The sequence below is a fragment of the Orycteropus afer genome, unplaced genomic scaffold, assembly GCF_000298275.1.
Source record: "Orycteropus afer afer isolate SDZICR_OR568_19922 unplaced genomic scaffold, OryAfe1.0 scaffold00129, whole genome shotgun sequence".
NCBI classification, from domain to species: Eukaryota; Metazoa; Chordata; class Mammalia; order Tubulidentata; family Orycteropodidae; genus Orycteropus; species Orycteropus afer.
Genome location: NW_006921716.1, coordinates 4,602,964 through 4,616,721, shown reverse-complemented (window position 1 = coordinate 4,616,721; position 13,758 = coordinate 4,602,964). Strand labels below are relative to the sequence as shown.

Here is a 13,758-nt window from a genome sequence, read left to right as displayed (position 1 = left end):
AGGAGTGGCTAGTGGGTTTGAACTGCCAGCCTTCTGGTTAGCAGTCAAATGCTTTAGGCACTATGCCACCAAACTTTACAATACCTCATCAATATATTAAGGATCCCTCGTGACTCCGTGGTTAAGTGCTTGGCTGCTGACAATAAAAATTGTGGTTCAAATCCACCAGCCATTCCATGGGAGAAAGAAATGGCAGGCTGCTTCCATAAAGATTACAGCCTTGGAAACCGTATGGTTGGTTCTTCTTTGACCTATGGAGTTGCTATAAGTTAGAATTGACTCAGTTACAACAGTTCAGTGTTTTTTCTGTGTATTATCACCTCTGAAGTAGGTACTTCCATGTACCCAAATAAGCCAGATTCTGTCAATAAATTCTGGGATTAAATTAAAGAATCTAGGAGGTATCCTAAATATGTGAGGGTTTATGTATATACTTGTTTATTCTTCAACTATAGAACACTATTCTTTATACCTCATCAGCTGAGCCAGTCTAAACTTATTTTCTTTAAAATTTAAATACTGTTGTTGTTGTTGTTGTTATGTGCCGTCAAGTCAAACACAACTCATAGCAACCCCTCCTTGGGTTTCCCAGCAGTATCACTACGGAAGTAGATTGCCCCATCTTCCTTCCAAGGAGTGGCTGGTGGGTTTGAACCGCCAGCCTTCTGGTTAGCAGTCAAGTGCCTTAGCCACTATGCTACCAGAGCTCCCAATGCTAGGTATTATAAAATTGTTATTTTTCTAATTTACTACATATTGGGAAAGTTCTCAGTTTTAACCATATTATTTTATATTATTTATTACAGGACAACATGTTAGAAATTGGTACCAGTTGCCCAACTAATGAATCTAACTTTTTTAAAAAGCATTCATGTGATGATAATAAGGTAACGATAATTATTTGGAGTTTATATGTCATTCAAGCTTGATTTTACAGAAGCTTATTATTTTGTGCATGTGTTAGACAATTAAATTAATAAACATTTTCTTTCAGTTCTAACCACAATTTTGCATTGATTTATTATATAGTATTATGTTATAGTATAAATATAAAGGTTTTCTTTATATTTTTATTTTACAAATAACCCTATGTTTATTAGATTTTTCTGTTTCAGCATTTAGTTTTTCACCTTGAAAATACTAGACAAACCGCTGAAATCAAGGACACACATATCTCTTATTTCTGAATTCCTTTTGCAGGAAAATACCTGCTAAAGAGGAGCTCTGTGATTACTTGCACACACACAAAGCAAATTGTAAGATAATTTGATTGCTGGCATTTTGAATTTTTTTCTTTCAATATTTGCTTATCTTTAAACTACTATCACATCCTACTGGTATAATATTGCAATTTACAAAACCTTCAAACGTTTGTGTCATTTCTTTGTAGAGAAATTAATATGTTATTGAAAAATCTCTTAAATATCACAATAACTGAGTTAATCACATGGCATCCTATATTATATTCATAAATTCTTTTTTTTTTAATTTCTTGCTTTGAATATCTGAAATATGAGTACCTATGTCTTAGCCCAATATGTTCCTTTATTTTGTTATTAACAGGTATTCATCTATAGCTCAAAAGGTGCAAAAAATGATGACCATAAGATAGACCACACATACTTTTTATTATTGTAGCTTCCAGAAATCTTCTCTTTTGGATATCTTGTTCATAATAATCATACATGCACACTCAAGTGATAAGTTCACACTTGTATTACAAAGAAAAGACATAGGTGATTAGAAAATTAAACCTTGTTCTGTGTCCTTCATGCTGCCACCTAGGAGCTAAATAGTTTCTAGTCCTGTTATCTGTCAATCACAGTGATTAACTGGAAAAGAAAGCCAGTGTGCAGGTGAGGCATGGCTTAGAGGTACAACTCTGGCTTTAGGCTTCTTAATAAAGCTTATCGTTTCATTATATTTTATTTGAACCACTACTTTTCTGACTTTCTTTCTAAAACAGGAAGCTATGTTTCTATATCGGGCTGCTCGCAGGGTAAAGCAATTTCTTAAAATGAATATCAGCGAGGATTTCAATCTCCACTTATCAATTGTTTCAAAAGGCACATTAAAACTATTGAACTGCACCAGCAAGGTAAGCTGACCACTATTTACTTGGATCAAAAATATAAGCTACTCCTGTGTTGGGCACTACAGTTCTCTGTAGGTCATATCCATTATCAAAGAATTCTAAGTGCTTAGAGTTGAAATACATTTACTTAATTCTAGAAGAAGAAAGCATCAACTTGGGAACTACCTATTCATCTCTTGCTTAATAGTTTATGAAAGAGGAATAAAAAATAAATGAATGAATGCTTCATTGCCATAGTAATTTCCAGGGAGACTAGGGTGATAAATTGGGTGGGAAATAGTACTTTTTTTTTTAATTTTTAAAACCTATTCATAATTTTAATCCATATATACACACATTTATAAGAACTCCCAACCAATAAAACACATAATCAAATATATCCAACAAATATCTTTATATACTCACACAGAGCATGTATGCGGCTAACGTTTTCTATTTCTTTGCTCTAATAATTCTGATATGGATATGGATAATTTTTCTTTACTTATGAAACATAACTCGGAAGGAAGATGGGGCAATCTACTTCCGTAGTGATACTGCCTCGGAAACCCAAGGAGGGGCTGCTATGAGTTGGGTCCGACTCGACGGCACACAACAAGAACATGAAACGTAAAAACAAAACAAATTCTCAAATCTTGAGACTGGGCAAGAGTTTCCTTATCTGCAAAATGGTGAGAAATACAGCATCTACATTATAGGATGTTGAAAGGATTAAATAGCATAATTCATGTAAAATGCTTGGTACCAAAAAGATTTCAATAAATGTTAAATTTTATTATCATTACCATCATCATCCTCTTCAAGGATTTTACCAGCTGCCACACAAAGACAAAAGGTTTAGTATGATTTTTTTTAATTAACATTTTTAAGATACAAAAAGAACATTTGTTTTGTTTCGAATACCAGTAATTTCCCATAGAAGGTAAACTGGTAAGAGTTTCCTTGAACTACATTGAAAGTGATAAAAATAGACGTTATAACTTGGTCAGCTTCATTTATCACTGCTTTATTTACTTGGTGCAAACCAGTCATCGTTTGGTGTTCTAGTTTTGCCCAAGCTTGTTTCCAGCTTTGTGCACCTAATGTTAGGAATTTCTGCTTTTCTCTATTATAAACCTGATGGTAGATAGGTTTCATGTTGCTTACATGTGCCTAAGGCATTTGACTATTAAACAGAAGGTTAGCGGCTCAAACCTACCAGCTGCTCCTTGGAAGGAAGATGGGGCAATCTTCTTCCATAAAGATTTAACACCTCGGAAACCCAATGGGGTCACTATGAGTCGGAATTGATTTGATGGCCGTGGGGGAAAAAAAATCATGTTTTAATTGATTAGTAGTGACCTTTGGAAATATTAAGCTGGGTATAATAAGCCTCATGTCTGGAATCAACTGAAATGAGCATGAAACAGACAATCAGAGTTAGAGGTATGCTATCTATTTGCAATCATTTCTCTCATGTTTTGAGCTCTGTATGGATCACCATGTTTCAAGAGCAACTATTTGTAGAGAAATAAAATATATAAATAATTCAAATAAAGTTGTGTTAGGACATTAACCTGATAAAATCCACTTTTTCATTGATATGATCAGGCAAGCTATTAAAGAAGACAGCTGTGCTAATTTTTTTTTTTTTTTTTTTTTTTTTTTTATGAGCCCAAAATGCTATAAGCTAGTATTTTTGGTTGTTGTTTTATTTTGTTTGTTTCTTATGGTGACACTTAATAAAATGTATGGTTTTCACAATACTGACTTATTTTTATGTTGACTTAAATGCTATTTTTAATATACTCTGTTAATACTCCTCGGAAGGAAGGTTGGGCAATCCTACTTCCGTAGTGATACTGCCTCGGAAACCCAAGGAGGGGTCGCTATGAGTCGGGGCCGACTCGACGGCACATAACAACAACAACAACAATGTTAATTTTTCATACCTCATGGCAGTTAACACACTGCTGAATTATGAATTCAAGACATTTAGAAAGCTAACATCTCTTGCTTCCTCCTTTAACCTGATAACCTCTTTCTACATGAAATCAGTATCTTGCCATCCTAACAATTGGGAATTTAAACTAAATTCTCAAATCAATTAGGTGAGCTGAGAATAATGTGAAAATTAGCTATTAAGATTAATGGGAGACACAATAAATGATTAATATTTCATATTGTAAATGTGACTTTGTTTTTAAGGATAAAGAAAGAAAAGCACCTTCCCTGGGTGAAGCCCAACCCACAAAGAATTTGGTGAGAGTAATTGTTTAATTTTTATATATGACGTTTATATAATGATTCATCAGTTCTTCACTCAACTCAGTTCCTTAATGTTTCTCTTTAAATTTTTATTTTTTTCCTCTCTGTGATTGGTTTTGAAAATACTCATTATAATGTTAATAAAGGGAGTAGGGAGGACCTTCTGATGATTGGATCCCTTTCAACTGCATTTTTAAAAATACTCCCTTAAAAGAAAAAAAAAGCTTGAAGAATTCAGAGTATTGATTTTTTATTTTTCTTTTTAAGAAAAAGCAACAAGGTTAACACTTCTGTAGGAAATAGGCAAACGATACAAACAACTTATAAAGGAGAAAATAAACTAGAAAGAACTTGTATGAGGAAAAAAGCCATCCTGGTTAGTTACTAAAGAAATGTAAATTAAAATGAGGATCCATTTTATATCTATTTTATTAGTATCGATAGATTGTACAGTATGCAATATATATACTATCTCTACATTGTTGTTGTTGTTGTTATGTGCCGCCAAGTCGGACCCAACTCATAGCAACCCCTCCTTGGGTTTCCGAGGCAGTATCACTACAGAAGTAGATTGCCCCATCTTCCTTCTGAGGAGTGGCTGGTGGGTTTGAACCCCCAGCCTTCTCGTTAGCAGTCAAGTGCCTTAGCCACTATGCTACCAAAGCTCCCTATCTCTACATAGTAGTATATAAATAACCTTTATTTATATATTATATTTATACATAACTACTAAATAGATATTATTTTAGAAAATTTTATGGAAAATATTTATAAAAGAGAAAGGCATGAAAAGTTTAATCTGGTTAACACTTTAAAATGATGTAAGTCCATAGCTAGTATGGGACATGGAAAAATAAACACAGCTGGTTTTTGAGATTTTTATTTCCATTATTATTATAAGATTATTTGACCAATAAATACATGGGAACATAGAAATTCCTCACTGTTCTTGGAGAAGCAGAAGGAGTTTGCATACTCTTGGACTCAGGAAACTTAGTAACTCCTTTGAAATGGAAGATTTGACACAGATACATGAGCTGAAAAGCAATCTGAAACTAATGAGGGCTTCTGGCTATGAAAATTTGGAAAGAAAATGTAGAAAAGAGAGAGAATATCCATGTTCCCAGTATTGTAGGTTCTTTGTTTTTGTCTTTCAATAAATACTCATTCTTGGGCTCTTGAGGAAAGTCATGCAGTTTCACATTTATGAATTGCAAATATGCTTAGTCAAGTAAACTTCAATTTATACTTTAAAAAAAATGCTCTGGGACCCTCATTAACAAATTATGAATTTGCCTCCAAATCTTTCGGCTAATCTTTGAAATGTATTATTGATAGGGCTTTGTGTTAGTGTTAATAAATACATAACTAAAAGAGATCCTAATTTGTGAGCAAATTAAAAAATATATATACAGGCTCTGGATTAGGATCGATTTGGACACAAAACCCAGTCACTCTGCTTACTAGCCTTGTGATCTTGTCAGGTTATTTATACTCTTCGAAGTGCAGCTTCCTAATCTATAAAGTAAGGTGAAATCATCACGTTCATAAGGGTCATTAAGTAAATACAATGAAGTAAATGTATGTAAAGCATTAAGCATAATACCTGACCTAGAAAACACCCAGTAACTGTCGTTATTGAAGAATTATCCTACCCTATACTAGTGATACTGCCTCAGAAACCCAAGGAGGGGTTGCTATGAGTCGGGTCCGACTTGACGGCATATAACAACAACAACAATACTAACCTCAGAAGGTGCCCTGGTGGTGTAGTGGGTAAGGCAGTTGGCTGTAAACCAGAGGTCAGCAGTTCACACCCACCATCTGCTCTTTGGGAAAAAGATGAGGCAATCTAGTTCCGTAAAGATTCATAGCTCTGGAAACCCAGTGAGGGTCACTGTGAGTTGGAATCGACTCAATGGCAGTGAGTTTGGTTTTTGAGATTAGAGGTGCCTTGGAAGGAAGGCTTGGAGATCTGCTTCTGAAAATCAACCTTGGAAAATCCTATGGTGTGCAGTTCTACGCTAACACACTTGAAGTTGCACGTTGTGGAAGTTCTTAAAAACAACCAGTTTCTGCATGAATTCAATTATTCTTCTATGAGGCTTCTGGCTTCAGGGAGTGAAGTTAATATAACCAGTTGCCATTGAATGGATTCAGGCTCACGGGGACCCTGTATGTGTTAGAGCAGAACTGTGCTCCATAGGGTTTTCTAAGGCTAACTTTTCAGAAGTAGATTGCCAGGCCTTTTCTTCCAAGATACGTCTTGGTGGACTTGTACCAAATGAGTTTATTGGCACCACCCAGGGACTCAGTTCATGCAGAGCTATTCCCTTATATTTCTCTACTTTCTGTACGGTTTTACAGTTCTCATCAGAGGATGAAAATTAGCTTATGGAACTAATAGCTTATGGAACATCTGGTGAAGGCCAGATGATGGGGTAGACCACAGGTTCAACTAGGTTGATTCTTATAAACCTCCTTTGATTAAATCATCTGAATACTTAGTCTTAATTACTTCTACTAAACATATGTTTTTCCATGTTTTATTGTCTGCTTTTGTGGGGTTTTTTTTCCCTTAATGGAAGAAATAATATTTAAAAAACTATTTAAAAAAACAGACTTCAATTGACTCTTCTACAAATATCTTTCTCACAAAAATGTTTAAATAGCATTATTATGTTCTACAGTTGCAGTGTGAAAATGTCAGCCACCTGACATAGCACTTTGATTAACCCTACACACCAAACCACACCTACCTTGAATTTCCTATACCTTAATGACCAAAATTATACTTAGAAGCTGCAGGTTAAGAAAAATCCTGCAAGATTCTTCTTTTTGTTACACCAAAATTTGTACCAAATTTTCAGTGAGGCCTAACATGATGGAAATTATGTTAGGTGCTGTGGAATTAATTATTAATTAGTATTAACTAGTATGATAGATTGACTACTAAAAAACCTAATATTTTTATAAAAAAATTGCAAATAAAATCTTTGTATATATTTATTTAGGAAGAGAATAAATTCTTGAAGGAACAGAGAAAACAGAATGACTTGTGTTTCCTAAAGAGACTACTAGAGAAGATAAAAACTTGTTGGAATAAAATTTTGAATGGTGCTAAAGATCCCTGAAAAATATGGAATAGCAATACAGAAGCATATGACCTTAAGTTGCATCCATCAAGAATTTGTTCATGCAACTTTTGGAGGGAGAGAATGCCTCCTAGAAGCTACTGACTGCATCCTGGTTAAAATGGGTTGAAACCATTGGAAAAAAAATATCTCTATATTAATACTAGAAGATGGACATTAACAATGGAAACCGAATGCTGCAATCAACAATGCATTTCATATGTAAGTGGGCACGTATCAATCTGTATTAATTCTGAACTGACTTTATATAAGACAATTTATATAAAGTACCAGGTGCAATAATACTTTTTAAACTTGAGATTTTCAGGGGAAAAAATATCAAAGCTATGAAGTATAATGGTTGCAGGAATGGATTCCAAATTAACACTGTTTAATTATCAAAATAATTTTATGGCCCACTCTGCATCTGTATTCTGCATTAAGAGTGGAAATTTGCATCTTCTTGGCTGGAAATGTTTCAGGGTTAGCAACACAACGAGTGTTGCCTATGAGAAATAGCAAGTCACACACCTTAAAAAGAAGCAACAGCATAAAGGGGTCCAAAATACTTAAGAGAGATATCAAGAGACTTAGTTAAACATGAATGTTTAACACACTGCCTTCAACAAATGGTATATCAAATGTACTTAAATGAAAATAAAGAATAATTTCAAAAACAGAAAGCCATTTCTTCTAAGGATGCTAAACTGTAGTACTGAGTTACTTTTGTCATTTATGTATAATAAAACTTGTCTAAATGAGTTTGCAATTTGTGAGGTATATTTTTAAGAGAATAATATATGTTGGTCTTTTATTCAATACAATATGTATATTTAATTTTGACACTGTATCTGTATATAAAAATATTTTCATACATATTACAAACAAATTCCTTACTTTTGGATAACATTTCTCCTTTGATAATAAATGACCTATGCATTAACACTGTCAGATTCATTTAATGACCCCCAACAGAATTTTTCAAGACAAGATTTTTAATATTGCGTCACTATTTGAACTCCCACTTTCATTGAATATAACATCCTATTTTATTACCCAAAATCATGTAAGAACAGGAAAATGACTTTCTAAGTACATTAAATTGTAGTCTTTTAAAAGATACCTTTCTGTGGACAAGATCCCATAAAAAGAGTTCTGCAAACAGTCCTTCATCACTTATAAAGGTGAAAGGAAACACTATTACAAGCAGGCCAGATTTCCTGCAACAGCCACCAGTTTGCAGTTTGTTGAACTCTCATCTTCCATACTCTCTCACAACTCTACCATCATTGAAGTGTTAACTGGCTTTATATGATCGACAAAAGATGCTCAAGTGAAAGCTTCAAGATGTGCTGGTAATACTTTCTCTGTGTCTGCATCTGTCTCTCCTCACTGCCCCCAAACGTGAGTGAGTTTCTTCCTCAGTAATATCATTGTAAGGAGCCCTGGTTGACTGCTAACCAAAGGGCATTTGTTCAAATGCACCAGTCGCTCTGCAGAAAAAAAGATGAGGCAGTCTGCTTCCATAAAGATGTACAGCCTTGGAAACCCAATGGGGGTCGCTATGAGTCGGAATCAACTTGATGGCAGGGTATTGAGTTTGGTTTAGAGTGCAGTTGCACAGAATTGTATATAATTATTATTAACAACTGTAAAGAATTAACTTTTACCTCATTAATGGGCCCTTGAGTCAAATTTGTTTTCTGTTTGGATTTCACTGCGAACTCTAGAAAGAGAAGTTGATTAGCATTTTTTAGAAGCAAATGATCCTTCACTAAGCTATCCACCAAACCAAACACACTGCCATGGAGAGACGATTCCAACTCACAGCAACCGCCTTTGAGTTTCCAAAGCAGTAAATTTTTATGGAAGTAGTTATGTTCAGTTAATTATGTGGTACAACTCCACCATGATGAAGGAATTTTCTCTTGGATATTCACAATTTATGTAAGTATTATAGAGGCTCCAGGAATTCAAAAAAGTACTAAGTATAAAAATATTTATAAAGTATACTAAAACCACAACCAAACTCACTGCTGTCAAGTCATCTCTGACTCACAGTGACCCCTCCTTAGGTTTCCGTGGCGAATCTTCCGTCCAAGGTGGGTTTGAACCTCCAGCCTTCTGGTTAGCAGTCAAATGCCTTAGGCACTACACTGCCAGAGCTCCCATAAAGTATATAGAACTATAATTTAAGTAAAAATAATTAACCTAATGCACTTTGGGAATACTTGCTTTCTACAAAAGATCTCAGGTTAGAAGTTTTGTAAAACAGGCTTCCAAAGAATCTGCTGAAGGAATCACTCTTTTGGAATTTTTCTTAAAGATTCCATCCATGGAAAACCTGAACTAGAATTTTTTGTTTCTTTTTGTTTTCCTTTAGGCCATATGTCCACTGATAGCCAGCTTAGTGAAGAAAGATGTTTTACCAACTCCACTATAGACATTTCTCTAGAAACATACATCCTCTACTCTCTTGAGATCAGCCTTTATGGTGATCTATACGTATCATCTCTATGTCTTTATTCATGTTTTCACTACTTAGAAAGCTCTACTCTCTCAATTTGTTTCTCAGTTTTTATCACCTTCATGATAATTCCATATAATGTTAACATTTCTTCCTTTGGTTGCATGTATGCTATATCAATATTTGGTCATATTCATCTTAGGACTTTATTTTAACAATATTTATTATTTAAGTAATTTGTTTTCTATCCAAGCTTGTTTAAAATGTTTTCTCTCCCTTGAAGATTCTTCTATGCTCCCTTCAGCTCCCTAATGGGAAAAGCCAGATACATGGTTGTTGTTAGGTGCTGTCAAGTCGGCTCCGACTCATAGTGACCCTGTGTACAACTGAAGGAAACACTGCCAGGTCCTGAACCTGCCTCACAATCCTTGCTGTATCTGAGCGCATCATTGCAACCAGTGTCAATCCATCTCGTTGAGGGCCTTCCCCTTTCTCACTGAACCTCCACTTTACCAGGCATGATATCCTTCTCCAGGGAATGGTCCGTCCTGAGAACACGACCAAAGTAAAGGAGTAAAGTTGAATTGCATTTAAGTATTTCTATCGTGTTGCTATGAGTTGAAATTCACTCAATGGCAGTGAGGTTTGGGGTTTTATTCTACTATTAAAATCTATTTAAATCATTCAGAAAAGACATTTATACAATAAAGTATAAATTCCTCAATGATGGATATGATAAGACCTCTGGACTAACTAATTTTAATTTAAGAAGATATGAATCCACAGCTTTAGGTTCTCAACATTTCCATGGAAATTTCTTTGGTTTCTAAACTTCTTTGTTGAGAAACATCTCTCAGCCCTGCTTCTGACCAAATGGTAGGGTCTGTGGAAATAATGTAAGACAAGAGAACAAAACAGGTAGGTATGTAATTGCCAATTTCAACAGTTTTAAATGCCTAAATATAAAATGCATGCATTCACCTAGATCCACAAAATTAACTAAGTATTCAAGAGAGATGTAAAATTGTCATTTTATTTTGGAAATACCCTGGGGTTTGCTTTTGTTTTGCATCCTCTCCATGTAAAATGGTAAGAAATGCATTGTTCGTTATAAAGCAGAACATAATATAAAGAGGAGGGAGAGAGATTAGCATTCTTTAAGATACCATTCTAAAAGTGAATTGATTTTATATTAATATTTTACATGAAGAAACACAAGTAGCGACACTGACAATTTAGAGTTTCCTACTCTTGCTTGCCTGATTCCTTCCTTTGCTTGTCAATTTTCATCTTTGACACTTACTAGAAATTTTCTTATGTCTGAAGTAATCTGATTCAATTAGAAACATTTTACTTAAAAATTTAATTGGGCAAAAAATCTTGTAACATGTTTTGGAAATGGTCAAAATACTAAGACAAATGGAAGGACTTTGGTTTGCAGCACATCCAGTTAATTGAGGTGACAGCCTTTCAGAATCAGAAAGACCTTCGAGGAAAGTACACAAAGATGTTATCAACCTGTCATCTCCTTTTCTCACATGCCCTGAGCTGTGGAAAAGAGAAAGACAATGGATCTGTCTTTTGCCACAAGTGAACTTCTACTGCCCTGAGGATTATGAGGAAAAGTGATGTTGAATAAGTTACTGATAGTTCCATCTCTTCAACCTTATCCCTAACCTGTGAAGTTTTGCTTTTTAGATTAAATACAGAATCTATTTTAGATTGTGTATATTTTCACCACTGATTTAGTTTTTAAGTTTTATTTGAATGTTTCTTTAGGCTTAGGCTAATCTCATGACTCACCACTGGAATTTTTACAAAACACACACACAAAAAAATGCATAAATAATCTAACACTGGAAGGCAAAGATCAGTAAATGACCTGTTTTGGAGGAATTAACACTACCTACCACAGCAAAGCACCTCAATTAAAAAGCAGTCCATACTCTCAAACAATAACCAAAATGGAGGACTTCTATTTATTGATTATTAATCTGTAGACACCTGTGTCTATAGATACTAAATACATAGTACCAACGTAGTTTCTAAGAAATTCAAAATAACTTAGTCCTCTCTTTCAGACTATTTTCTCCCTCTGTGTGTATGTGCTACTATGCGTATTTGGAAATTATAGCAAGCCTGGCAGATGAGATCTAATAGTGCATTGTACCTTGGCATATGCAATCCTCTCATTCAGGATACACAGGAAAAAAGTGAGACTAACCCTTGGAAAAGATCATGACGTAGGAACTTCAGAGATTCCAGATTTCAATTAAAGTGAAGCTATGTTGTTGCTGTTGTTGTTAGGTGCCATCGAATTGGTTTCAACCACTGACCCTATGTGCAACAGAACAGAACGACACCCTGCCCAGTCCTGCACCATCCTCAGAATTGGTGCCATGCTTGAGCCCATCGTTGCAGCCACTGTGTCCATCTACCTCGTTAAGGGCCTTCCCCTTGTTCACTGACCCTCAACTTTACCTAGCATGTTATCCTTCTTCAGGGACTGATCTCTTCTGACAACCGGACCAAAGTATGAAAGATGAAGTCTGACCATTCTTGCTTCTAAGGTGCATTCCAGCTGTACTTCCTCCAAGCTATAGATTTTGTGAAATAGCCTTGGGACTAAATTAATATAATAGAACTGGACTAAATTAATATAATAGAACTGGGCTTTGAGAAAGGAGCTATGGTAGTGCAGTGAGTAAGGCACCGAGCTGCTAACCAAGTTGTCAGTTCAAACCACAGCTACTCTGTGGGAGGAAGATGAAGCGATCTACTTCCGTAAAGATTTACAGCCGTGGAAATCCTATGGGGGTTCCTATGAGTCAGGATTGACTTGAGGGCAGTGGGTTTGGGCTTTGAGAACATTTTAAGAATGAGAAATGAATGAAACATGCAAAGGAGATTAAAATTAATCTTATGTACACCTCTATTTTAGTATTTTGAAAATCTTAATGAAGCAGTCTGTTTTCCAGAAACATTTAAATAATGAAAATGACATCAAGAAGAAATGGAAAATGTAAATTGGCCAGAAATCATGTAAACAAAAACACAAATAGAAATTATTATCAAAAAGTTGCTCCAAAAGATAATTGTGGACCCAAATAGTTATTTCACTGACATTCTTAAGAAACAGGTATTTACCAAGTTATGTAAATGTTTTCATTCTCTTAAACAGAAAATTTACATATTAATTTCACAAAACTAACACAAGTGGGGACCAAAACCTGAGGAGATCATGAAAGAAAAAATGCAAACTAAATACAATAGATGGTATAGTCCTAGTAAAAGACCAGGAAACAAACTAGGAATAGATTTTTGAAAAAAAACCTACCGTGACAAAAATAGATTGATCCCCAAAATTCATGGATTTAAATCATAAATCAATCAAAATAATACTTTTCTATTAGGGGTTAGTATGTAATATGGTGTCTTTGTGTATATGCTGAGAATGTATTTGGTAAAATTAACCCCACTTCTGATAAAAACTTAAAAAAATAGGAATGGATATTCACATAAGAAAAATATTCTTCATTAACATGATTGAAATTCTCAGCACTGAAGTGCTGATTTTTAGGTATCAAACCAGCAAATCTCACAGTAAAACTGAAAACTCTGATGAGACATGATGAATGTCCTTATCCACTGATGATGGAAATATAAACTGATATTTTTGAAAAAGTTGTCAATTTCCTTTAAGCTATTAATATATTCATGCCTCTGAATTTGGTCATTTTATTACTAAGACTCATTCTTATGGAAATAATCTGAAGTATAAAAATATGTTTATGCAGAAAATATTGAATAGGATA

At 34.6% G+C, this 13,758-nt stretch overlaps 1 protein-coding gene across 1 annotated transcript in view; it reads left to right on the top strand.

The window, feature by feature from the left end:
• IL7 (interleukin 7) overlaps positions 1-7,476 on the top strand; it is a 100,476-nt gene extending 93,000 nt beyond the window's left edge. Inside the window, exons 3-6 of the mRNA XM_007944670.2 lie at positions 807-887; positions 1,967-2,098; positions 4,283-4,336; positions 7,357-7,476. Coding sequence (XP_007942861.2) covers positions 807-887; positions 1,967-2,098; positions 4,283-4,336; positions 7,357-7,476 — 387 coding nt within the window. The remainder of the gene's footprint in view (positions 1-806; positions 888-1,966; positions 2,099-4,282; positions 4,337-7,356) is intronic.
• The last annotated feature ends 6,282 nt before the right edge of the window (positions 7,477-13,758 follow it).